This window comes from Bos javanicus, chromosome 21 (genome assembly GCF_032452875.1).
Source record: "Bos javanicus breed banteng chromosome 21, ARS-OSU_banteng_1.0, whole genome shotgun sequence".
Lineage (NCBI taxonomy): Eukaryota > Metazoa > Chordata > Mammalia > Artiodactyla > Bovidae > Bos > Bos javanicus.
In genome coordinates, this window is record NC_083888.1 from 26150529 (window position 1) to 26178147 (window position 27619).

At 44.5% G+C, this 27619-nt stretch overlaps 1 protein-coding gene across 1 annotated transcript in view; it reads left to right on the forward strand.

Annotated features, from left to right (window-relative positions):
- The window catches only part of ABHD17C (abhydrolase domain containing 17C, depalmitoylase), a 54733-nt gene extending 27645 nt beyond the window's left edge, over positions 1 to 27088 (forward strand). Inside the window, exons 2-3 of the mRNA XM_061394586.1 lie at positions 20892 to 21071; positions 25623 to 27088. Of these exons, the coding sequence (XP_061250570.1) occupies positions 20892 to 21071; positions 25623 to 25842 (400 nt within the window). The 3' untranslated portion in view covers positions 25843 to 27088. The remainder of the gene's footprint in view (positions 1 to 20891; positions 21072 to 25622) is intronic.
- Positions 27089 to 27619: the final 531 nt, after the last annotated feature.

Consider the following 27619-nt stretch of genomic DNA (forward strand, 5'->3'; position numbering starts at 1 on the left):
CAAATGAAGCTGAGCATCCACCAACCCCCTACCCCACCCACACACACAGTCAAGGGGAGAGAATGGAGAAACACACTTTTACTTTGCCAATTTTTATGGCAGTTCTCATGATTAGTCCTTGTAGTGTTTCCTTGTTAGCTTAGTTACATAACCACTGTTATTATGTTTTTATACTCTAATTTCTTGGAGAATTTGTTGTTCAGTCACTAAGTTGTGTCCCGGTCTTTTCAACCCCGTGGACTGCAAACCGCCTGGCTCCTGAGCTCTTCACTATCCTGGAGTTTGCTCAGACTCATGTCCATTGAGTTAATTCTTGGAGAATAACCAGAGTCAAACAGACAAAGACCTGCAAGGAAGAGGCTAAAGAGGTGGAAAGGGAAGTGTCTCACGAGCACCTTAGTCTGTGGGTGAGTTTCATGAAGAGGTGCAGGTATATACAAAGAATGTTCTCTACAGTTTCTACAAATTAATAGACTGTTGGAATAGAGATCATTTACAGTCTCTTCCCTTTTAATTTTTTTAAAATTTGTTTTTTAAGCCATACCATGCAGCATGCGGGATCTAGTTCCCCAAGCAGGAATCAAACCCATGCCCTTTGCACTGGGAGCCTTAACCACTGGACTGCCAGGGAAGTCCCTATCTACAGTCTCTTCTTCCTTAGACATTCTGGGAATGATGGGCTCTTGCAGACATGGGAAGGTTACTAGTTCCTGCTCCCTGCTGTTAGCGAGTATGGATACCTGCATGTTCCTGAAGCTTTGAATTCTGTATGCTAGTTTAGCATTATTATAGGTTTTGAATATTTTGATGGGCAATGCAGTGATGAAGATTTTATTGTTATTTTGCCTTTCAATAACCTTGTCTATCATTGTGGTTTTGATTGCTCCTTTGATTCAATTATTGTATAGAAAAGTTTATATGTATATATGAGAATGAATTTTATGTATATAAAATGAATATCATGGACTGTTCCTCCTCTTGGTTAATTGCTTTATGAAATGGAATATTTCCTGCCATATCAGTTAAGAGGGATTGTTGAGCTGATGAACCCTAAGGGAATTCAGGAAGGAGGAGAATATCTTTATCTAACAGCCCTGAGGTTGCAGCCACTCTCTGTGGAAGGGGGGATCTGAAAACACCGGAAGCTTGCCCCAGATAGCTGAGATACAGATAAAAGGAAGGATTTCTCCAAGCCCAGATACTTAACATCTTCCCAAACATAGAAAAGCGCTAAATTCCTCTTCTTGAGATATCTGGTTTTCCTTGAATAGCAATAATCTTTGATGTTCAGATTACCTGCCCTTTGTTATAAGACTTTTATATAACCTGGCTACCCCAGCCCCCACTCCCACCCCCACCCCTACACCAGCAATTCTTTCAGGGCTACTTGAGATGCTCCCGCCCATGCTTGAAGTCCTAAGAATTTCCCACCATATAAAACCCAAGTCTTAACTTCTAGGTTATGACTGTTTTTTAAGTCGGCAGTTTCTATTTCTGTTGTTAAAGTGTAAAATCAAAATATTGTTGACTCATTTGAAAATGTTTTAGTGGATATGATGAATTCTTAAGAAGACTTGCCTTGGCGTCTTCCAGTCCTTGAGGAGCTCAACTTTCTTCACCCTTGAGGCAAGAGATTAGAATTGCTTAACGTGGCTTGGTGGTCCATGCACTTAAGCAGGCAGTTGGCCAGCGGAGGGTGTGTTGTAGTATCTGGTCCTTTGAGAAATTCAAACTGTATTTGGCAGCTGACTCTTCTCATTTTCATTGTACCTTTGCTGAAGAAAGTCTTCTGTGCTCAGTCAGCCTCTGCCTGGAAGGGTTGAATAGTTTGCATACTTCTGAGTCACTCCCGGTCCTTTAACAGTCCTAGTCCTAATGGAGTATTCTTCTAAAACTTAGAATAGAATCTGTCTCCATAAGTAGAGATAGCTTTCCTGACCAAACTGGGAAGATACTGGGTGAGAAAGGAGGGGGGAAAATGAAAGAGCACAGGTAAGAATGGTGGTCCGCAGCATCTGAGTCTCAGGTCTGCGCTCTGTGTGGTCTGAGCCTTCCTGTGGTCGTGGAACCAATGACTGCTCTGGCTCTGCTGATCTCTGCTGTGTCAGGAATTCCCGGGCCTCCAGTAAGGTTTTGGAGCTCATGATTTAAAGATGAGTGTGGAGTTAGGGGAAGGGCCAGGTGACATGCTTAAATACTTCGGTGAAGGGGTCATTAGGCCTCTTGCACTCCTGACTTCATCTGGCTATCAGGGTACTATGAGGCTGCAACCACCCCTCCCTAGCTGTTGTGAGCCTCAGGGCAGAGGGGCTGAGCTCTGGAGGCAAACATCTGATGTGAGGTCAGAGCCAGGCTCTACCACATATCAGCTTCAGGCATTTCATGCGTAGCTTCATACGTGTGTGCTCAGTCTCTCAGTCATGTCTGATTCTTTGTGACCCCATGGATTGTAGCCCATCAGGCTCTTCTGTCCATGGGATTTCCCAGGCAAGGATACTGGATTGGGTTGCCATTTCCTCCTTCAGGGTATCTTCCCGACCCAGGGATCAAACTCCTGCATTGGCAGGCAGATTCTTTACCAGTGAATCATCTGGGAAGCCCATCAGCTTTATGGCCTTTGGTAAAAACCACCAGACTCCCAGAACTGCAGGTTAAAAGAACTGACAATAGCAACTTAATGGCACCTTGCAGGTTGTTGTTAGAATTAGAGATAAGGTATTCCACAGATCATCATTGCCTCTGAAGCTGAAATGCTAATACTTTGACCACCTGATGGGAAGACTCTTTGGAAAAGACCCTGATGCTGGGAAAGATTGAAGGCAAAAGGAGAAGAGGGTGACAGAGAATGAGATGATTGGATGACATCACCAACTCAATGGACATGAATTTGAGCAAACTCCGGGAGATAGTGAAGGACAGGGAAGCCTGGTGTGCTGCAGTCCATGGGGTCTTAAAAGAGTTGGACACGATTTAGCGACTGAACAACAATAATAAAAGTCATCCTCAATCTCCTCTTCCTCGTAGTTCTCCTTGTCATGGTTCATCCCGGGTCACCCTTCTGTGTGCCAAGTACCTTCACATGATAAACAGCAGTGGTTCCTGGCTGTTGTTCACAGGTCGAAGGGACACCCACCTCCCATGGGTTAAGCACCTCTAGGCTGGCCTGATCAAGTGTGGTTTGTGACCTGAGCCTGCAGGGCAGAGTGGCAGTGACTGGGGGCTGGTAGTGGGGACAGGAGGCTAATAGGGGCCCAATCCCCTTGGAAAATGATGTCAAAGGGCCTGAAATGCCTCAGGAAAATGCCTGGAGGCGTTGAACACAAGGGCCCATGAGCAATGCAGTGATTTACTTTGGATTTCTGATCTGTCAAGTGAGGGGAATGAATCAGGCCTGGATCTGCCTCCCCAAATCTTTCGAATCAGGAACTCTTATTCTGATGTTTATTTATTTTTATTTATTTAATTGTCTGTGCCCAATCTTAGTTGCAACACTCAGGATCTTTAATTATCATTGAGGTACATGGGATCTTTAGCTGTGGCATACGGGTTCACTGACCAGGGGTTGAACCCTGGCCCCCTGCATTGACAGCGCAAGGGTCTTAGCCCCTGGACCACCAGGGAGGTCTCGCAGGCACTCTAAATTTGGAATAAAGAGAGTGTACACAATCAGACTGTTAGACTATAAGCCCTAGGAGGGCATAACCCAGATCTTTCTTTGTTCTTTTACCCTTAGCCTGTATCACCATAGATATGTAGAAGTCCCACAGGGATTATTTGAGAAATAAATTATCCCCTGCTTTATCTCTGTCCTGGGATAGAACCCAGTCATCATGGATGTATATAACCAATGGTGGGTGGGAGAGGTGGGGGCCAGCTCAACTGACGTATTTCTTATACAATATTCAATTCAAATATTCAATTTATGAGAACTTATAACCTTGCCCATAAATTTTGCTTTGTGCCAGAGAAGTAGCGAGTCTGAAATTATAATAAAACTGTAATATTTTCATGAACATTTTGGCTATACTGTTTCACTTTTTTTTTTTTTTGGCTGGGCCATGTGGCATGTGAGCTCTCAATTCCCCAACCAGGGGTTGAACCTGCACCCCCTACATTCAAAGCTCAGAATCCTAACCACTAGACTGCTAGGGAAGTCCTTGTTTCGCTTTTGTTTTTTTAATATTAGGAATTCTGATATGTTGTGAAAGATGGTGAAAATAAGCTTCTTTTTGAAGGTAAAAATGCATACAAACAGAGCTATAGTATTGAAAGCATTTGTTAATACTTCATAAAAGATTTGTATATTTTGATTTCTTTCCAATTTTGAATGAAAAAAAAATGTCTTTTGATGAACTTTGCAATTCTGGAGTAAATACTCTTCTTTATCCAAATTGACTTGACTTAATGGGAACCCACAAACCATGGGAAATTGTCAACAGGGAGTCAGATGTATTAGAAATAATAACGCAGGAACATTCCAGGACTGAAGAGAGAGATTTGAAAGTTTAATATGTTAAAGTACCCGTTGGCGTCTTGGATGGAATTTTGGAGAGATTGGGACTGTTTGAGGTCCAATGGGCTTAGAGAGAGGACAGGACCCAGCTAGGGCCAGTTTGGAACAGGGGGCCGCTAGAGTGAGGGGTGAGCACCGAGAAGCAGACATCTGGAGGTTGTTGATCAGCCTTGCTCAGAGGGTGGAGTGCATTTATGATGCTCAGAACAAAGGAAGAGAAGATGGATCCAGCAGCAGATTCCCAGAGCATTGCCTGAGTTAGAAGACTCCTGACTGTGTCTGACAGTCCACTCTTGTTTCATTTCCCATCCTTTCGGGTGTATGTGTGGGTGAGTATGTGTGTGCGCGTCCGCACACTCAGTTGTGTCCGACTCTGGGATCCCATGGACTGCAGCCTGACAGGCTCCTTTATCCATGGGATTTCCCAGACAAGAATACTGGAGTGGATTGCCATTTCCTTCCCCAGGAGATCTTCCTTACCCAGGGATTGAACCAGCATCTCCAGCATTGCAGGCAGATTCTTTGCTGCTGAGCCACCAGGGAAGCCCATCTTTTGTTTTAGCATATTTTAAAAAATATTTATCTATTTGGCTGTGTCAGATCTTTGTGGCGGCACATAAGATGGCTCGAACTCTTAATGTTTTAGTATCTTAATCCCAGTGTCTGCCAGTGGGTCCTAAAGTCCCGTGTTCCACGTAGCACATGGAATCGGCTTCTTCAGGTGATCTGGCCTTCTCTGCCCTCCCTGAATTCCCATTAGATGCGGGGGATGGGGGTCACCCTCACTGGGCTACTTACTCCACTGCCTTACATTGGACTTCTCTGGTAGCTCAGACGGTAAAGAATCTGCCTGCAATGTGGGAGACCTGGGTTGGATCTCTGAGTCAGGAAGATTCCCCTGGAGAAGGAAATGGCAACCCACTCCAGAATTCTTGCCTGAAGAATCCCATGGACAGAGGAGCCAGGCGGGCTACAGACCATGGGGTCACAATGAGTAGGACACGACTGAGCGACTTTCACATTCTTTCATTCATTACCTTAGATGCCAAAGACTGGTTTATGAGGATATCAGAACAGGTTGGATGGAGTATATGGAATGGAATGTGGTGAGCTGAGTATTTTGAGTTATTAATGATATGGTACATGATGTTCTTAGTGGGCCGAATAAAGGCTTCCTGTTTAATGATAAATAGGGGCATGGCATTTGCCTCTGTGTTTATAGGCTGTGTAGTATTTTAATTAAAATGTAATGTTGAAGTTACCTCAAGGCCGTATTTTAGACGGACTGGAAAAGGAAATGAAGGCTCCCTTGTGGGTAAGACCTATGAGTCACATAGACGCTGTCTGGTGTTTGGAGGCCGCAAGGCTGGCTCCGCCACCCAGAATCCCAAGCCCTCTGTCCTTGATAGCCTCGGGGGTGATATTTCAGAATGCAGCCAACCTCTCTAACAGCTGCCCTTGAATATTTAGATATAGAATTGGAATTCTGTGCCGGTGTTACTCAGACGAAAGGTGCCACTGAGAAGAGAGGCGTCTGTCTCCATCCCCACGTCCCGCACTGGCCTCATCTTGTGATGTCCCTGAGTGAGTCCTTTCATGTCCCCAAGAAAAGGGATGGCAGAACTGGTGGGCTGTGCTAAGGAGTGGTTTTCCTTTGTTTTGCTTTAAAAAAAAAAAAAAAGAAAACAAATTCAGGCAAGGTGGAGAGATAGTGGAAAGGATAAGAAGGTCTTTGTGATTAAGTAAAACAGAGCTGGCACCCCCATCCCACCTTCGTAAGTGCCACTGAGCCTCCCTGAAGCTGCCCTTGGAGATGGCTCATGAGTAGAATGTCCTACCAGATTTGTAAAAGAACACAGGATTAGTGACATGCATATCTTTAGAATCTTCTTCCTTTAAAAAAAAAGTGAACGATATTTACTATTTTATTTTTGTAGTAAAATCTCTCTCTCTCTTTTTTTGGCTGTACCTCTTGGCTTTCAGGATCTTAGGTCCCCAATCAGGGATGGAACAGGGGCCCTGGCAGTAAAAGCACCTAGTCCTAGCCACCAGACCACCAGAGAATTCCCTAAAATCTCATTTGGACTTCAGGAGAGCTAGCCTTTCTCCCTGGTATGCTCTAATAAGAAAATAATTAGTAGAAGTCAGATTTAAGAGGATTGTTCACTTGTCCCCCTTCTTTTTGTGACCAGATGTGCATAACATGAAATGGAATCTTTGGACCAGTTTTAAGTGGACAGTTCTGGGGCATTGAGTCTGTTCACATTGTTTGGAAACCATTACCACCATCTGTGTCCAGAACTTTCCATTTTCCCAGATGAAAACTCTGTGCCCTAAAGCAGAATGTGCACATTTTAAAGCATGATTTATTTCAGAAATGCTTAGGTTGGGCGTCTGGACATACTGATTCCAAATCATTTTACATTTGTGTTGCAAGGGGATGATAAAAGACATGACTGAGCAGTTACACACCACCCTAGCCTGGATAGGTAGGAGCCCATTGAACGCGCCAGACAACTAAAGCCTAGAGCAGGACTGATAATTCTGCCTGATGCTGAACCTATGCTGCGCCCCCTCCAATATGCTTGTGCTGGTTTGGCTGTAATTTGTGCGACTGACAGTTCTTCCCCAGTTTGTCCATATTCTGGAGCTATAATATACTTATAGCAGTTATCTTGGTACTTACAATTCAGAGTGAAGTTTTAACCTTTCTCAAAGCTTTCGTTTCCTTGTCTTAGAGTGACCCATCTGTGTGGTCTCTGAGGAAGGGTCTTTCCATTCACCTGTCCTGTGAGGAAAGAGAAGTCGCTCAGTCGCGTTCGACTCTTTGCAGCCCCTTGGACTGTAGCCCGCCAGGCTCCTCTGTCCATGGGATTTTCCAGGCAAGAGTACTGGAGTGGGTTGCGATTTCCTTCTCCAGAGTATCTTCCTGACCCAGGGATCGAACCTATGTCTCCTGCATTGTAGGCAGACGTTTTACCATCTGAGCCACCAGGGAAGTCTCAACCTGTCCTGTAGTTCTAGTTATTTCCATAATTGATGTTGTGAACTTACTATGCTTTTAAGGAGGAGGAAGGGGGGCAGGGAATGGAATGTTCTGGAAGTCAAATGAAGAGTAGAGAATACAAGGGAAAAAAGACAGGCACAAAGAAGGAATGAGACCGAAGAGAAAGGAACTGCGATGTCATCAAGGAGGGACTCGGGACATCACCAGGTTTGTCCCAGGGAGGATGTTTATTTAACAGACTTCCACTGTGAGTGTACACAGAACATTAAGGGAGCAAACAGTACCAAGCCCAAGCTGATGGGAGGGAGAGAACCACCACTCTGGTTTCAGATCATGTGTCATCTTGTGTCCTGGGGTCACATTCAACGTCCACTCGTGCCACGTCTGGCTGTGGACACATGAAAGCAGCCTAGACGGGGGACAAAAAGGGAGTCCATGGGGTTTCACTCATCACCTCATTTAATTCTCCCTGTAGATCCAAGGCAAGGTGACACCCCTTTAGAGCCCAGGAAACAGGACTGCTGGTCACTGGGACTTCCCTGGTGTCCAGTGGTGGGACTCTGCTTCCACTGCAGGGCAGAGGGTTCGATTCCTGGTCAGGGAACTAAAATCCTTCATGCTGCCCTGTAGCCCCCCAAAAAAATAAATACAAAGTTTTTAAATTAAACAAAGATCAGATCACTGATCATGGCAGAGCTGGGTTCCAGTCCTTGAGTTGTCTGATTCAAAGCCTACTCTTTTCTCTAACCCACTGTGCAAATCTCCACCCTCTGTCCACACCCCAGACCATCACACAGTTGTGACTACATACTCTGAGCTGCTCACAAAAGGCTAATGTTAGCTCATATTTACGAGAGAATAGTGTAAGCTCCACCCAGGTCAACACTCCAGGAGCCCTATGATCGGGTGCTTGACCAGGTTTGGGACCTCAAACGGTAGCTTCAAGACTCAGCTCACTTCTCTCAACTTTGCTTTCTTATTGGTAACAATTTTTTTTTTTTTTGCTCTACTGCAGGGCATGTGGAATCTTAGTTCCCCAACCAGGAATCGAACCTTCACCCCTTGCAGAGTCTTAACTACTGGACCTCCAGGGAAGTCTTGTAGTAATTTTGAGGAGGTTCTTTCTGAGCAGTGACAAAGGCGATGTTCGGCAGAAGAGGGCACAAGCATCCTGGAAGAACTCCTGTTGACTGGTCTTGGTTCCAACTCTGCTTCTACCAGAAGCAGTCACTCTGGCCAAGGAGGTCCACCTTGGGCTTGTGTTCATACCCGCAGCTCCAGGGTCAGGAGAGAGATGCTCTGAAGATACAGCAGATCAGAAAAGCTCTCTGTCGGCTGTGGGTGACCATCCATGAATGTCTACTGGACATCTCAGCAGTTGTCATGTAGGAGTTAAAGGGCTTTTGTTGAACTCCATTTGTGAGTCCCTGTGAGGCAGGGCAGACCCTGACCATGTCTTGTGTGCTATGGCTGTTGGGAGAACTCACCTTACAGTGAGATAAAATAATGAGAAATTGATTCTTGGGTTTCTAGTTCTAAGAAGTGACTTCGGCCCTCAAAGGGATAATTAAATAAGATTTTTTTAAAAAATGTATTACCCTGTCCCGGAGATTTCATGAGCTCTGTCTTTTAATTTTAGCTGTGTTTCTTCGGTATGAAATAGGGAGATCCTTTAAGCCAGAGGTCCCCTACCTTTTTGGCACCAGGAACTGGTTTTTTAGAAGACACTTTTTCCATGGACCAGGGATGGGGGATGGTTTCAGGATGATTTAAGGGCTTTACATTTACATTTATTCCTATTATAATTACATCAGCTCCACCTCAGATCATCAGGCATGAGATCCCAGAGTTTGGGGACCTCTGCTTTAAGGCTTTTCTTTGGTCACGTGTCTGTTTTCAATCTGTATTTGGTGTGAATGGGAGCGACATACATTAAATGCCTTTTTTATCAGATGCTTGTGACTTACATAAGCCAGCTCAGGTAATCCTCTCAAAAACTGTACTGTAGGGTAGGTGGCATTCTAACCATTTCACAGGTATTTATGCAGCTGTTGGTGGTGGGGAGGCCAGTGGGGAGGGAAGACAGCATTTCTTCTGGCTTTTCCAACGTGTTAGATAATTACAGAATGCCAAAAGAGCCCCAATTATCATTAGAACAATTTCATGCACAATTATACTCAAACAAGTTCAAGCAAATTACTCTGTTTTAATTGTAACAGAGCTAAAGTGAGGTGATTTTCGTATTCTTTGGGACTGTTAACTTTTCCTCTGAAAAGTAATTTTTGTAAAAAAATTAAGTCATGCCAAGTCTTGTTTATTTTTGCTTTGACACAGAGAAAGAGTATTGTAGGGGAGAGAACAGTCTCTAATGTCACAAAGAATCATGTTGTTTTGGGACTTCCATGGTGGTCCAGTGGTTAAGACTCTGCACTTCCAAAATTTATCTTCTGGCTTGGCCAAAAGATAGAAAAAGAATTGTTTGGAAGGTGGTTTTAGACCTGGCACAGATAGCCAGTCCCTGTGCTGTCATTTGGAAGGAAATTTCTAACACCTAGGATAGAATGAAATCCCATCTTTGAGGGTATATACTAGTTTACAAAAATTGGATAATGCTTGTCTTTTTTTTTTTTTTTTTGGCTGTGCTGGGTCTTCGTTGTCACTCAGGCTTTTCTCTAGTTGCAGTGAGTGGGCTTCTCATTGCAGTGGCTTCTCTTGTTGCAGAGCACGGGCTCTAGGGTACCTGGGCTCAGTAGTTGTGGTGCACAGGCTCAGTTGCCCCACCGCGTGTGGGGTCTTCCCAGACCAGGGATTGAACCCATGTCTTCTGCATTGGCAGGCGGATTCTTTACCACTAAGCCACCAGGGAAGCCCCCTTGTTATGTTCTGAAATACCTGAGTACCTGTAAGAAAGGCTCTATTGACCGGGCGTGCATCGCCACACCACTGCCTCCTGGTGAGTTAGGATCTGCTGGAATGCCCTCATTCTGTGTGTTGTGTCATTGTCATCACGGTCCATTGAAGGAAAGGACACGTTCCCTTTTCGTTTACAGATATAAGCTGTGATGCGTCTGGTCCATCTGTCTCCATGGGACCTGGGCCATGTTGTCTCTCCCAGAACCTCTGCTTGTGGCTGTCTGTGCTCCTGCAGCTGCTGGCCTGGACGGACACCCCAGCCCTCGTCCTTCCAGCTGCTGGGCTTCCCACACCCTGGCAGGAGGTAGCGTGAGGAGCACCTAGAGGCTCGCCTATCTGACACTGACCTCAGTATGATTCATAAGGATTTTCCTTACAAGGAGCCCTGAGAGTGTGACTCACATGTGCCTTCCTGGGATGCCCCACAGTTACCTGGAACCCACTGTCTTCCCAAGCTGCACATATTATTTTTTTTAATAATTTACTTATTTATTTGGCTGTACCAGGTCTTAGTTGAGGCATGCAGGATCTTTTAGTTGCAGGGATCTAGTTCCCCAACCAGGGATCAAACCTGGTCCCCTGCGTTGGGAGTCTTGGCCACTGGCCCACCAGGGAAGTCCTCAACGTATTTTCTAAAAACTGAAATTCCAACCCCCCATGATCTCCTTCTCAACATCTCTGTGTGTGCTCATTTTCTGTCCCTTAACTACAGAATTATCTTCATGTCTGTCCCTTCCCCACCACTGCTTGCTGCACAGGCGCGTGATGTGAGCCACTCAAAACATGTCTCGCCCAGCCATTCTTTTCCTTCCGGTGGCACAGCTTGTCACGTCTCCATCCTCTGGGGACTGTGTGCACGTTCCCCAGATGCTTTCAGAGTGGGTGACACCTCCTTTGGATGGCCCTGTGCTTTCCGAGGTGAAACCCTCACCCTCACCAGGACAGGCTGCCCTCTGTGTTCTTAGGATGCTCATCTTCCCCTCCAGCTCTTGCCTTTCTTCCCTTTTGTTTTCAGATTTCCCCTCCTGAGTGACTGGCTTCAAGCTTCTGCTTCTGTGCTTCCCGAGTTCCTGGCCCCAACTGAACCATTCCATTCGTTGTGCTCTGATGAACGTACTGACCGTGACAGTCATGTTGCCTAAACTTAGCTTGGTTTTAGTGTTATTTCTTGGTTTGAACCTCATTTCCTTCTGCAGTTCCCCAGAGACTAATAACCCAGGAGCTCATGTTTATCCTCATCACCTTCACTGATGCTTCCGGTGAAGGAGGCTAGTTTAAATGTTGCATTTTGGCACACTTTATTTTGTAACCAGTGTTGAGAAGGATACCATGAGCACTGGCTCAGAGTTTTGAAACTTTCACAGTTATCATCATCTTGCTTTTCAATGCCCCTTTTAGCCACATTTCCTTGGTCAGAAAAAAGGAAACAATCCACTGACATCGCTTACCATTAAAATTTTAATTGTCTCAAACCGCGCCCACGCAGCAGGTACTTACTTTAAACTGTGTTTCCTTTGCTTTTGCCACTGGAGTTAAAGGACCAGTGAGGCATTAGTGTAACATTTAGAAAGCCTAAACCTACAAAGGTGCATTTTAAAAAAGGAAAAATAATCATGTTTCAGGGGATGAATGCTTTTTTATCTTCCTCATAATTAAAGTATAAATCACACATTTGTGGTTTATTTTTTTAACTTTTTAGTTTGTATTGGAGTATATAGCTGATTCGGAGAAGGTGATGGCACCCCACTCCAGTACTCTTGCCTGGAAAATCCCATGGATGGAGGAGCCTGGTAGGCTGCAGTCCATGGGGTCACTAAGAGTCAGACACGACTGAGCAACTTCACTTCCACTTTTCACTTTCATGCATTGGAGAAGGAAATGGCAACCCACTCCAGTGTTCTTGCCTAGAGAATCCCAGGGACAGGGGAGCCTGGTGGGCTGCCGTCTCTGGGGTTGCACAGAGTTGGACACGACTGAAGTGACTTAGCAGCAGTAGCAGCAGCATATAGCTGATTAACAATGTTGTGATAGTTTCAGGTGAACAGCAAAGGGACTCAGCCATGCATATACATGTATCCACTCTCCCCCCAGGCTCCCCTCCCATCCAGGCTACCACATAACACTGAGCAGAGTTCCCTGTGCTGTACAGTAGGTCCTTGTTGGTTAGCAATTTAAAATATAGCAGAAGTCACACATTCGTTAAGCTCTGGCTACAGAAAGTAAAAGATGGATTTCCCGTTTCTGTGGCTGAAGGTGAGTGTTCCCAGGTCATCTATGTTTTCTCAAGGCCTGTGTTTACCCACCTACTTCCCTCCCAGCCAGACCTTTTACTCTGAGGCTTTGCTCTGAAGTGTATTAGGGCTTTTCAGTATCCTCAGACCTCATCCTTCAATTAACTTTCACGTTACCTTTTGTATTTATCTTTGTCCTATGTCTAAACGTATTTCCAGTAGGAGTCCTAGCTCTGAAATAGTTAAAATGTTGACTTCAAAGTTGGTGGAACTGTGCCAAACATGGTTCATCTGAAGATAAATGGAAATGCTCTTCATGCAGGGCAAAACCAAGGTCCGTTAACTTAAACAGGATGCAGTGTGTCTTAGGGAGGCTCAGCTTGGCCATGTTTATAGACAGAAAGGCAAGCTTTATGTTAAAATGAAAACAAACATTTTCCCTTATCATTGAAGGGAACATCCCCACTGGACATGGTTCCCCTGGTACTGTACTCTCAAGCCTCCTCCATGAGCACCTCCTGCCTCAACTCCTGCTCCTGAGTGGGAACCAGAACTTAACATTTGTGTTGTTGATCTGAGCTCAGCATAGCTGGTGACTGCAAGAAGATGCTAGACGTTTGAAAGAAGCAGAGAGCAAAATTTGTAGGTTTCCAAGGAGTTACCATACATAAGGCGTTCCCTGCTGTGGAAAGTAATCATTGCTTATTCCTTGTGTTGTATTTTAAGTAAATCTTAATTCCCTGACCAGAGATCGAACCTGTGGCTCCTGCATTGTTAAGCAGAGTCTTCATTGCTATATCTCCAGGGAAGTCCCTATACTGCATTTTGAGTTTTCTAGTATGTTTTCTCAGAACCCATCCTGACTTTGGCCCCATTCACTCTGTGTCATGCAAGTATTTCTACGAATTTACAGGCGAGCGGCTACTGGAGTTCGTCTCTAACTCAAGTCTTTCCCTCTGCGGGCAGTTTCTTCCTCCCTTTTAAACTCAGTGCTCTGTGGTGACCTAAATGAGAGGGAAATCCAAGGAAGAAGGGATATATGTATATGTGTAGCTGACTCATTTGCTTTACAGCAGAAACTAACACAGCATAGTAAAGCAGCTATAGTCCAATAAAAATTAATTTTTTTAAAAAAGCAGGATGGCCAGGATGTCTAGGATTCTGGGGGTTATAACACTGTCTAGGACTTTGGGGTTGAAGATCTGATGGACTGTGCTTGAGCATGGGACTTAATGGAATCAGAATTTTGGCCTGGGTGAAATTTGAGGGATCCAGTCAAAGAAGGGTTAAGGGGCAGTGGAGACTGTAACCAAGAGGAGACTCAGGTTCAGAGGCTGATGTTTACGCGATGCTCATGCTGAGGATGCTATGAAACTAGGGCCTCTGAATGGTCCTCTGGCAGGCCTGGGGCTCTGATCATCAGCATCAGGACTTCCAGGCTGTTATAGCTACAGTGTAAATACAGGTCTTGGCTATTCAGTCTCTCAACGTGTCAAGGGTCAGACCTGAGTGTCAGAACCCGCTGCGGGTCCCCAGGACCAGCGGTTGCAGGCCTGGATGCACTTGCAGGAGATGATGACATTCTGACTGTAGACTCTGCTGTAAAATGAATGCATGGACTCTCACCAGCTAAGAGTGGCTTTTCCCTAGAGATCCATGTGCAGACAGTACCTGCTTGCATATTTAAGTCAGGACTGAAGATTTCGTGGGGAGGTCCAGGGAGAGTCTGATAAGAACGTGTGTCTGTGTGACATGCAAATGGAGCTGTAGTTGGCTACAAGCAAATGAAGTGCTTTGTTCACGTGGCTTTGACCCTGCCTGACCTTGAATTTCTTGCCTCATCTGCTGTGACATCCTGTGTCCTAATCACTCATCCTAGATTTAGATCTGGCTTTAGCTTGTCCCCCACCCCAAGCTTTTACATACATTCCTTGCTTCCCCAGCTAGACTATAAGTTGCTTGCACCCACCCAGTGTTTTATGTTCATCTTTCTGTACCCACAGAGGTTCTGTGCTTAGTCCGTAAAGAAGCATTCAGCAACTATTATTTTTAATGTGTTATTTTTAAAACAATAAGTGACATCTTCCAGGTGTAGAAACTAGTCCCCTGTTTGCATAATCACCAAGCTAATCAGTCACTGCCAGAATAAGCTGAGATCTTTAGCTGGATTTCTTATGTGACGGTCCACTCCTTTCCGTAATTTATCTTTGTCTTCATCCTGACTTTGACTGCTGTGTTGGAAGCATTGCCAGCAGAGAGTTAACAGTTGAGGCATGGATTCAGTAAAATCCTTTGGCGTGAAGATGTAAGAGTAGTAGGAAGGCTACGGCAGGAGGAGGGGAGCCAGGAAGGGGCCAAGCCTGTGGGTGGTGGGGCTGGGGGAGGAACCAAGAGTGAATGCAGAAGAAAGGCATCATGGGCTCCCATGGTGGTCCAGCAGTTAAGATTCTGTGCTTCCATTGCAGAGGGCACAGGTTCAATCCCTGGTCAGGGAAGATCCTGCATGCTGCTGGTTGTGGCAAAAAGAAAAAAGGAGGGAGAAGGAAAAGAAGAAGGAGAAATTGGATGAGGAGTTGGGGAGAAGGAGTTGCATCAGGAACTTCTGATAGCCGCTCACTGGACGTTGTGGTGGCAGGGGGTGGATTTCAGGGGCTTCATTGGGGATGAGGATGTGGTGGGGAAGGAGAGATGAGAGATGGGGCTGTCACTAGAGAAGCATCCGTGAAGATGGGCCCTTTCTTAGATCCAGAGACTTGGAGATGTGTGTGGTTCTGGGATTAAGATTGGTTCTGCATGGGTGGGGATGAAATTTTCAAATTTAGGGGAGGATGAGGATCCAGCGATCGGGTGGAAGGTTAGCCCTGGGATGGAAAAGCAACACCTCTTCCAGACACACGAAGGGGTAAGGGGGAAACAGCAGAAGAAGAGAGCCATTGGGCACAAGAAGGGGGAATGGCTTCTGTGTCTCCGGGTCTGGTGTGTTTATAGCTGAGAAACGTGGAAGTTTACTTGTAAAAGCCTGCCTTTGGGGGTTGGACACATGGAAGAAAAAAACACATTGTTTTTGGACTGTTGTAAGAAATCACTTTTGATGTTTTGCTATCATGATACCCCAAAATAGCAAATTCTAAGTAAAAAAGCAAAAAATCCTGCCTGTCTGTGTCATGCCACAAAACTGTCCTGTCCAGGCTGGAAGAGCTTAACATCTGTTTTACTTTAGGATAAAGGTTTTGGACTTGGGAATTGTTGATGTTTTGGGGGGAAAAAATTTTATATATATATATATTTTTTTTTAACTTAATCCTAAGAGCTCTGATCTTCAAATGCCCTGAATTTCACCCAGAGTTAGTAATAGAGTCCATTTACCATCTCTCTTTTTATCCCTCATCTTTTAATTGAATTTGAGAGCTAAAAGCACTTTAGGATCTGGTTTGACAGTTTTTACTCAGTACCAAACAATGGTTAGTTTGTGGAATCAGCAAACCCACTGGAGTTTTTAAGTATGGAAAATTTCTAAAGGAATTTATATTCTTTAAGATTCCCAAAACATTCAGATACTTCTTATTTTGGAACCATTGGTATAGAGGTATAGAGGTCATCAATCGTCTACCTTTTTTTTTTTTTTCCATCAAAAACAACATCTTAGTGGTGCCATAAAAGGGACGCACTTCAGCCTCCTCATCTGTAAGAGGTGGATGTTTGACCAGAAACCTCTTAGAGTCTTCCTGAAAACCTTCCATACCTTCAAAGAATTAGCCGCCCCCGAGCCCCATCTGTACCTCCGAGGCTTCTCATGTGTTGTCAGACAGTATAATAAACAGGGGAAAGTCCGTAATGTAATACTAACAAATCTGAACATTTCACTAGCACTTTAGTTTTCAAGGCTTTTCAAATACAGACGCTGTAAAGAACGCTTGCTGACTCCATGCAAAACGGTCCAGCAATTGCGCTTCCTTAATTTATTCATTTTAACAAATCACTACCTAATAATTATAGGAAATTAGAAATGAATATTTGAAAGAAGAAACATTACCTGGTTCTCACTACCCGAAAATAACCATTATTATCATTTTAATAGATTACTTTCACGTCCCTTTTCCGTATAGATTTTGTTTGAAGGAATGGAACTGTGACCCTGTGTTTTGTTGGCTGCTTTTTGTGGAACATTTGAACATGAGTTTTCCCCACATTAGCTCTTGATGAGATGTAATTTCTAATGGGCTCATGTTTCCTTAGAAGGTTTGTGTTTAGCACAAAATCTATCATGATTCATAACAGTTTCCAGGAGGGCTGTCTCCATAACTGAAATATCTGGTGAGCTTTTAAAAAATACTGTTGTGAAATATAATAGATAGAATGGTAGCCAGTAATGTTCATAAGATTGTAAATGTTCTGCTTAATGAACTGTAAAAGGAACAGTTGTGACAAGACATGGACTCTTAGGCAGTCTATGACTGCTATTAGACACAGACTATTCTTTGGCAGTCCAGTGGTTAAGACTTCATGCTCCCAATGCAGGGGGCCCCAGTTAGATCCTTGGTCGAGAAACTAGGATTCCACATGATGTGCAGCTCAGCCAAAAAAAAAAAAAAAGATACAGACTATATCCAGCGATCCATAAGCCTCCCCAAAACAACATGCTTCTTCCCAGCCATAACCTATTACCCCTCCTCCTGTCCTTAACCACTACCCTGGTTTTTTAGGGCTTCACTTCTTTGCCTTTCTTTCCCTGATGACTCAGGTGGTCAAGAATCTGCCTGCAGTGCAGGTCAGGAAGATGCCCTGGAGGAGGACATGGCAGCCCACTCCGGTATTCTTGCCTGGAGAATCCCATGGACAGAGGAACCTGGTGGGCTACAGTCTATGGGGCAGCAAAGAGTCAGACACAACCGAGCAACTTTCACTCAAGCTCCCCTTCATGGATCACAGCCTTGCTGTGGCAAAGGGGCTTTTGTAACTCAATGAAATTGTGAGCCAGGCCACTCAGGGCCACCCAGGATGGACTAGTCACAGTGGAGGGTTCTGACAAAATGTGGTCCACTCGAGGAGGGAATAGCAGTCCACTCCAGTATTCTTGCCATGGGAACACCGTGACAGTATGAAAAGGCAAAAAGATATGACACTGGAAAATGAGCCCCCCAGGTCCGAAGGTGTCCAACATGCTACTGGGGAAAAACAGAGGACAACTACTAATAGCTCCAGAAAGAATTAAGCAGCTGGGCCAAAGTGGAACCGATGCTCAGTTGTGGATGTGTCTGGTGGTGAAAGTAAAGCCCAATGCTGTCAGTATTGCATAGGAACCATGAATCAAGGAAATTGGACATAGTCAAACAGGAGATGGCAAGAGTGTATATCGACAGTGTAGGAATCAGTGAACTAAAATGGACAGGGATGGGAGAATTTAATTCAGATGACCATTATATCTACTACTGTGGGCAAGAATCCCTTAGAAGAAATGGAGTAGCCCTCACAGTCAACAAAAGAGTCCAAGCAGTGAAGTTTAATTTGAGTCGGTTTAAGTTTTTTGCACATGGAGTGTTCTGTGTATCTGCTCATTCTGATTGTATCTCATCCATTCTGAACAGGATGTCTTTACCATTCATCACCATTCATTGTCCTGTGATGCTCTGTGACACCCCTTGGGGCTGTCTCCAACCACCCATGAATAGTCCAGAAGATATTTCTAATCCATGGTGAATATATCTGGGGGAGGAATTGCTAGGTCCATTGGAATGTGTCATTATTATATCTTCACTTTTACTTTTTTGCAAAGTGCTTCTATCTGTCCTCTTATGTCCCCGTCAGGAAAGAATGAAAGTTCCTGTGGTCCCATTTTTGTCAACACTTAGTATTGTCAGCATTTAAATTTTTGTTAGTATCACGCTGTGGTTTTCATTTGTGAAATCTCATTTCATTTTTACTAATGAAGTTGAGTTACCCTCCCTGCCTTCCTTCCTCCCCTCTCTGCCATTTAGATGTCTTCTGTTATGAAATAATAATTTTGTAGAGTGCTGTTTTTCTGTACTTGATCATTTTTCCCCCCACTGATGTGTTCTTTGCTTTAGTTGTGAACCCTTTGCTGGTTCTGTGTGTGCAAATAATTTTTACCACTTGCCTTTTACTTTCTTAATGATGCCTTCTGAGGACCAGAAGTTCTCTCTTTCTTTGGCTGCACAGGTCTTAGTTGCGGCACAGGGGATCTTAAGTTGTGGCATATGAACTCTTAGTTGCAGCATGTGAGATCTAGTTCCCTGACCAGGGATCAAACCCAGGCCCCCTGCATAGACAGCACGGAGTCTTAGCCACTGGACCACCAGGGAAATCCCAAAGTTCTTTATTTAATGTAATAACAGTTGTCATATTTTCCACTCTTAATAGCTAGTGTTTCGCATAGTGAAGTTTTCCAGTGAAAACGCTGAGTTGTAAAGTGTTTGTTGTTAAGGCTATGAGTGTCTGTTTGTCAGAAGTAGGATTTGTTGAGATTGGTGCCAGGTGTGTCCTGATGCCCATGAGTAGAAATCCTGAAAGCTGAGCATCCTTCAGTGAAAAGTTCAGGCTGCTCTATAAAGACATTTCAAGGAGGTCATGATCTTGGAGAATGGACAGAGTCAGGACACTCAAGAAAAGGCTTTTTGAATAACTACACACCCACCTCTGCCCTTTGAGTCTGTGCCCAGTGCTCCTTTAGTCATTCAGTGTAGCCCCCAAGGTCCGTGAAACAGGATGTAAAACAGTGTCAAGTTACTGAGAAAATAAGTTTGACTCTAATAGTAACACTCACTGCTATTGATAGGTTATCCCGTATGGTTCTCATCATTCCACAGATCCGATCAAAGAACGTAAGGTAATGGCATCATTTGGCTGATGCCATTTTAATCTGGAAGTCTTTTACTTTATTTTTTTTACTTTTAGCCACACCACGTGGCATATGGGATCTAGTTCCCTGACCAGGGATTGAACTCATGCCCTCTACAGTGAAAGCTCAGAGTCTGGACTGCCAGGGAATTCCTCTTTTTCTTTTAACTTTTAATATTAACCATCTCTTACTCCTCTCCCCTTCAATAACTACCTTCAGTTTTTATTTTTTTCTTCCTCTTATTGTTGTTTATTATTTAGTTGTTTATAATCAATAGTGAAATATCCTGCCACAGAGCTGGCCATTGTGGAAAGAGCCTACACTTCAGATGTGGGGGTTGCAGCTAGTCTTCTCTCCCAGTGCCTTGTGACACCCTGCAATCTACTCATGCAGCATCCAGTGGCCCTCATGCTTTGGGGTGTCAGCGCTACTTTAATGAAAATTGTGGAGGGAGAAGAAGACCCCTAATCTTAAGTATACTTCCCCCTCCAAGGGACTTTGAACTCTCAGTTAAATCCTACTGAAATGGACCTCCCTGTCCATCAGAGAAGGAACTCAGCGGTGGTTCCAGTGGCGGGAGGTCCTCCCCAGAATAACTTCCCTTCAGTCCATAGCATCTCTCTGGGGGATGGTCTGCTGATGAATGATAACAGAGTCCCTGATACCTCTCAAGATTTCATCCTCATTGAAGGGATTTCTGTTTTAAATTTGTGGATTTAAGGCAAGAAATACTGGAGCCACGAGTTCCTTCCTCAAAACCATCCATCAAAACTCTTTTTGCTGACCTGTCTTATAAAAAGACATATTTATTTGGCTGCATCAGGTCCTGGATGCAGCATGTGGGCTCTTCCTTGCAGCGCCCAGCTTAGTCTTTGTGGCACGGAGCTTACTTGCTCCTTGGCATGTGGGATCTTAGCTCCCTGACTAGGAATTGAACCTGCATCCCCTGCATTAGAAGGCAGGTTCTTAACCACTGGACGACTAGGGAAGTCCCACTGACCCTTTTTTTAATCTCTCGTTCTTCCAACTGAAATGAATCCCAGGCAGGAAAACCAGACAAGACTTGAATCCTGGGACCCTCTTCTTCTGCAAGCACAGTTGTGTTAGATGGTGTCAAGTTCGAAGGCCTGGGGCCACACAGAAACTGTTTTCTGGTTTGGTTTTTTTTTGCTGCACCAGGTCTTAGTTGCAGCATGTGGGATCTAGTTTGAACCCAGACCCCCTGCAGTGGGAGTGTGAAGTCTTAGCCACTGGACCACCAGGAAAGTCCTAGTTGTAAGAGTTTTGTGAGTTTGTGACACTGTGGTGTTTGGCTTCCTCGCGCTCTCTGCCGCATGTAAGCTAATGGCCTGTGCCCTCTGACTTCTCCAGGTATGGCGTAAGTCCCGAGAACATCATCCTGTATGGTCAGAGCATTGGGACGGTCCCCACGGTAGACCTGGCCTCCAGGTATGAATGTGCTGCGGTGATTCTCCATTCGCCTCTGATGTCTGGATTGCGTGTGGCTTTTCCCGACACCAGGAAAACGTACTGCTTTGACGCCTTCCCCAGGTAAGCTCACTGCTGTACAGTAAGTACTAAGACATCCAGTGACTCAACTTCAGATCAGAAGCCGCGGTTAATTGTGGGTAAACCTCTCCTGAACGCAGCCGGCCATCACCCCTGTGCTGGGCTCCTCAGGGGACAGGAGGCGGATGTGGCACATGCACCGACCATGGACTTAGTCCTCTGGGCCAGACTCATTTGTAAAAAACAACCTGCCAGATGATGGCTAAGGACCTTGCTTGTCCCGACATCCAGGATTAATTGGTTCAGCTGGATGTACAGGATAAAAAAAAACAAGTGCACAGATGTCTTAAAGGAACTAGTACAGTGTTCATTTGTTCACTCAGATGCACATGTATTGTTGAGTCACAATAACTAAATCAGAGGTCTAGATACTCAAGTAGGTCTTCCCTGATAGCTCAGGCTTCCATCCCTGGGTTGAGAAGATCCCCTGGAGAAGGAAATAGCAATCCTTTCCAGTATCCTTGCCTGGGAAATTCCATGGACTGTAACCTGGTGGGGCTACAGTCCGTGGGGTCACAAAAGAGTCAGACATGACTTAGCAACCAAATAACAACAGATACTCATGTAAAAACTGTAAGCATCCCCAAGTTTGAAATTTCTCTTATGTTTTTGGTCAGACTGCTAGGTAAGAGAAAAAGTAACATAAGCTATGCCGATGATGGGCGTCAGGGGCAGTGTAAGTCCTCCATACAGCTCTAGACACCTCCTGCTGCCCACCTGTGCCTGAAGCCCCGCTTCCCTGCACGAGAGCCCATGGCCAGGCCCCCTCCTGCCAGCACCCCAGGGGCGGCAGAGCTCCTGTCAGCCTAGCCCCTGCTGTTTTCCAGTCCCCGAACAGAAGGAGGAAGACAGGCAGGTGTTTTATACAAGCAAAAGCAGTGGGCACATTGCCTTCTTGAACACCTCTCTTTGAAAACCTCTGCTTTTTTTTTTTTTTTTTTTAATCTAAGCTGAGGAGGGGCTTCACTGTTGACTCAGATGGTTAAGAATCCAGCTGCAATGCAGGAGACCTGGGTTCTATCCCTGGGTTGGGAAGATTCCCTGGAGGAGGGCATGGCATCCCACTGCAGTATAATTGCCTGGAGAATCCTCATGGACAGAGGAGCCTGGTGGGCTACAGTTCACGGGGTCGCAAAGAGTCAGACACGACTGAGCGACTAAGCACAAGCTAAGGAAAGTATTTAATAAAGATTATTTGCCCAGGGCACATCCGAAATTCTGACAGCAGGACACCCATGGCCATGTTATAGAAAACCTCAACAGAAGTATGTACAGTTTGTGGATTTTGATCAACACCTTCATTGCTGTCATTCTGTTATTATTGGGAATGAGGGTGGGGGGAGCATTATTCGGTTGGATAACCATCTGTTCCACAGATGGCCTTGTTTCCCAAGAAGAAATTTTCTCCTAACACCTTGGGTGAACTCTGTGCAGCCTGTATGAGATTCAGCTTCATGGGAAAGTTAAGCAAGCTGCAGATTTCCAGTGGCATGGCTGAGAATGCTAAGCAGGGACCCTGTGCATCTCAAATGTGGCCTTATTTGTGCTGAATGGGTAATGAGAGGCCCATTTGTTGAAAGGGAGATATTTAGCATGTTTGTGGAAAGCCACGAGGGGGTTACCCTGGCAACAAAATACATAGGTTTTCCCCTGACTCTTAAATTAGCAGGTACCTTAAAATACAGCCACGGCAACTAATTGCAGTGTATTAATTAATAGGAAACCAGCATACTACTCTTACTCGGTTTGAGTGATCTGCCAGGCATGGGCTAATCATTTCATGCTCCTTATCTTGAAAGACTCATTTTACAGTGAGGAAACTGAGGCTGAGAGTTAAGTGGTTTAAGCAGCTTCATTAAGGTGGGTGAGTGGAAATAGGCAGAAAAGGCCATTCTTCCTGTTCAGTACCATGAAGTATCAAAATGAGAGACTTCAAACCATCAATAGTCACATGAACTGTCATGACTAATTGAACTTGAGGAATGTTTTCTTAGGGTGTCTGTTGCTACCAAATGCACACTTGTTTCTGTGTCCCTCTCTTTAAGGAAGGCACTTTCCCGTTTCTTTTTTAATACTGAAGAATAGAGATAAGGGACTTCCCTGGTGGTCCAGTGGTTAGAGGCTCCGAGCTTCAATCCTTGGTCACACATACCATGCAGCATGGCCAAAGATACATTTATTTATAACATATATTATATATATAGAGAGAGAAGTAATCCTAATAATTACTTGGTTGGTGGTTTATTCTCTCTTGCAAAAAAGTGGAAGTGTTAGTCGCTCAGTTGTGCCTGACTCTTTGCAACCCCATAGACTATTTGTAGCCCACCAGGCTCCTCTGTCCATGGGATTTTCTAGACAAGAATACTAGAGTGGGTTGCCAGTCCCTTCTCCAGGGGATCTTCCCGATTCATGGATCAGACCTGAGTCTCCTGCATTACAGGCAGATTCTTTACTGTCTGAGCCACCAGGGAAGCCCTTATTCTCCTTTACCTCCTTTATATTTAGAATCAAGATGGTGGCATTTAACTTAAATACACCTTCCAGGCTATAGAGAGTCCCCTAAATCATGCAGCATGGAACTGTCAGCAAATAGATTTTTAATGGAATATAATTGGACTTTTGCATTCTGAGAAGAAGTCACTTTAAAAATTAAATATAAGAGGATAGTAGATTTCTAAGCAAGATTCCTAATCTGCCAAATTGACTCCTGCCACAGTAGCCCTGACCTTGGCAAATGACACGGCCAATGAGGTCTTGCATTCTTCCTGGACATTGTGAGGTGGTTGGCAACTTCATGAGCTGTTAACGAGGCTCCGTGACAGCTGTTTGTAGATCTTTGAAATGTGTGATGGATGTTAGAGCTCTGTCCTAGCTCCGCAGCCTCATGCCTGTTCTTTAATAATCTTCTCCAAGCTTCAGTTCCCTCCGTGGTTTAACAGAGACAGTCCCTCCTCTTTAACTGTGTCTCGCTGAAGATGAACAACATTTCATATGTGAAGTGTAAAGCACCTGGTCGTGGTCCATGTTGAATAAATGTTTGTTGATGTTTAGTTGCTCAGGCATCTCTGACTCTTCATGATCTCATGGACTGTAGCCCACCAGGCTCCTCTGTCCATGGGATTTTCCAGGTAAGAATACTGGAATGGGTTGCCATGCCCTTCTCCAGGGGATCTTCCCAACCTAGGGATCGAACCCGAGTCTCTTGCATTGGCAGGTGGATTCTTTATCACTGAGCCACCAGGTAAGCCCTGAGTAAATGCTAGTCATGACATAACAAAATGACCCCTGTGGGTAGAACCAGTCAATCCTTCTGTAACTTTAGCTAGGATCAGATACAGAAAATCAGCAGTAAGGGGGTCTCTGGCAGGAGGCCAAACTGGACAGAAGGTCACCCCTCTATGTGTTTGTAGGGGAAATGACAGTGACCTCTAGCAGAAAAGTCACCCACGCACCCAGCCTAACAAGCCTTGCTAACTTCTCAGTTCCTCTTTGGGAAATGCTTTCAGAGCCTGTAGAATGTTCTTTTGGAGATCCTCAAATATTCATCCTCTGTGGGTAGATTGGGCTTCCCGGGTGGTGCAGTGGTGAGAATCTCCCTGCCAGTTCAGGAGATGCAAGAGGCATGGGTTCAATAGCTGGGTCAGGAAGATCCCCTGGAATAGAAAATGGCAACCCACTCCAGTATTCTTGCCTGGAAAATTCTATGGACAAGAGGACCCTGCCGGGCTACAGTTCTTGGGCTCACAAGCTGAATTTTGGGACTTCCCTGGTGGGTAGATTTGACTTTTGTAAACAGAATTCATTCAGGATCCAATCTAGGCATACATTAAATTTCCAAGCTATATAGTACAGTTTTTATTTAAGGATGAGGTTTTCGTTTTTATGAAACGAGGCTTCCGACGACCTTGCTAATCCATGCTGAAGATGGCTTACACACAGAGTCCTGAAAACTTGGGCTTTGTTCAGTGCCCAGCTTTCAAGAGACATTCATTCCAGTATGTTAAGTTCTAGCTTGTTTATTTTTTTAAAAAAAATTTCCCCGAAATGTGAATGTATCAGAAATATTATTTACTGGATGGGTAGTCAGATGACTTTTAGAAGTTCTGTTTTTAATAAAATACTTTTACAAAAACACAATGGCTAACGGCATTGAGGTATTTATTCTCAGTTGGATCCTGGAACAGAAATAGGACTTCAGTGGAAAAGTTCATAAAATTCAAATAAAGTCTGGCGTTTAGGAACATACCAATGCTGGTTTTTTGGTTTGGACAAACGGACTACGATCATGTGCCTTATTGGCCTTATGAAAGAGGGTTAGGAGTAGATAGGAGCACTGTGTTATCTTTGTACCTTTCCTGTAAATCAAGAATTATTGTGAAATGCAAAGTTAATTTTTTTAAAAAAATGAACTACTAGAAAAGTGAGGGGAAATTCCTCCAGGGCACGTGGCTTGTTTGCGTAGGATGCTGACTCGGTTACATTGAGTGTGAAGTCTGTGATCCTTCTTTTTTCTCCCCCTTTCCTGTCTTGAAGCATTGACAAGATCTCCAAAGTCACCTCTCCCGTGTTGGTCATTCACGGCACAGAGGACGAGGTCATCGACTTCTCCCACGGCCTGGCCATGTACGAGCGCTGTCCCCGGGCCGTGGAGCCGCTCTGGGTCGAAGGGGCCGGGCATAATGACATAGAGCTTTACGCACAATACCTAGAGAGACTAAAACAGTTCATTTCTCACGAACTTCCCAATTCCTGAAGACGACAACTTGATCTTACCTCATTGACTGTGAACACGAGTCCTCCGTTTTACACAGGCTTTCACTGGACAGCGGTCCTGGCGTGATCACCACAAGGAAGCGCGCAGCTTTTCTGGCATCCTCATCAGAGAGCTGAGGACTTCTCAGTCTTTCGTATCCACAGGTTCTACCGACTCACACGTCATGTTAAACCGAACAGTTGTGACTTCCAGCTTCATTGCCTTGCAGGGCGGGAATGAGAGCTGAGTGGGGGAGCCACTTTCTTGTGCTGTAAAAAAGGTTGCTCACACCCCTTTCTCCACCTTACCCATCACGCAGGATGCATTAATGCAGGACTCAGCCTCTCTCTACCGGTGTTCTCAGTATTTGACCTGCAGCTCTCTTTCAGCCACTGGATTCATGGGTTCAGTCCATTTGTGAAGCTGTGATAGTTTAACTGGAAACCATTGTGATGAAAATTCCTTCGTTCATTTTTATTAACATGTCGATCTTTTCCCCCAAACAAATCAATTAAAGGGTAATTTACTGGAACTATGGTGAATGGCTTCATCAACTAGAACCATATAAATATAACTGGAATATTCTTAAACAAAATGAAACTTTTTTTTTAAGTGTAAAGTTATTACTACTAGTCGACAGAGTTTTAATATTTTGATTGTCTGGTTGGTCTAACAAAGAACCTAGCCAACTTTCCTCCTTGTAGGCCTTTTTAAAGTACTGTACATATTTGCAATCACATTGTGCATAGATTCCTATTGAGTAATTTTCTCCTGTCAGGCCACAACAATGAACTGCAGATTCCTTGTTTGTAATGTAAATGATTGAATACATTTTGTTAATATGTTTTTATTCCTATGTTTTGCTATTAAAAATTTTATAACATTTCCAAGACAAAAAAAAGACAAGTTTATGCTTTGAAAAATTTATGTAATTAAAATTTCATGAAACTAATCTTTTTAGTTTAGGAGTTATTTGGATTTTGACACTGGGGTTGCACCAACAGCATCAGAAATGTAAGATGCTTAAAATTGTTACACTACTTCTGTTGATTGGGGGTTTGGGTTTGAGAGTTCTTTGGTTTTATTAAAAAGCTTTTTTTTTTTTTTTCCAAATTTAAAAGCCTTAAATGTACTGTAAGCCTCCGATTGTTGTACAGCTGGGTTGCGGGTGACTGCCCGTCTGTGTAGTGTTGCCTGGTTGCAACACAGTGGTTGGTCATGGAATAAAGGATGCATGGATCTGAAAGTGTGGGCTCTTGCAATTTATTCCTTCCTCTCTCCATCAAAGGAAGCATTTCATCTGGATTTAAGAAGAAACACTTGCAACTTGCACACGTCTCTACCTTTCTCAAGGTGTATGCTTTTGTTCTGTGAAAGACCGTAGATTAATTTCGGAGAAACCAAGATGAGAAGCACATAGTGGTAACATGCAGACTGAGTCCAAATAGAGAATGCAGTGGGTTCTGGCTCTGAAACAAGAGAGATGAAGGCAATCTCACTGGGACCTGGCGTGGACTGAGAGCAGGCCTGTTTCTTGGGAACACCTGAGCTGAGTCTTTTCTGTCCTTTGATCACTGACCAGAAAAACAACTGAGAGGTGTTTGTTTGCAAGTGTGAGAGGATTACACTTCCTGGGGAGAGAAATGATGGAGGAGGGCACAGGACTGTGCTCCCGTGCTTATATGTCCCAGCACCTTGCAAGCTACTCCTTGGCCTTAGATCAGTACCTAAAAAGGGGGGCCTTAGAAGGGAGGGGCCCCACTCACCTTAGGATGCG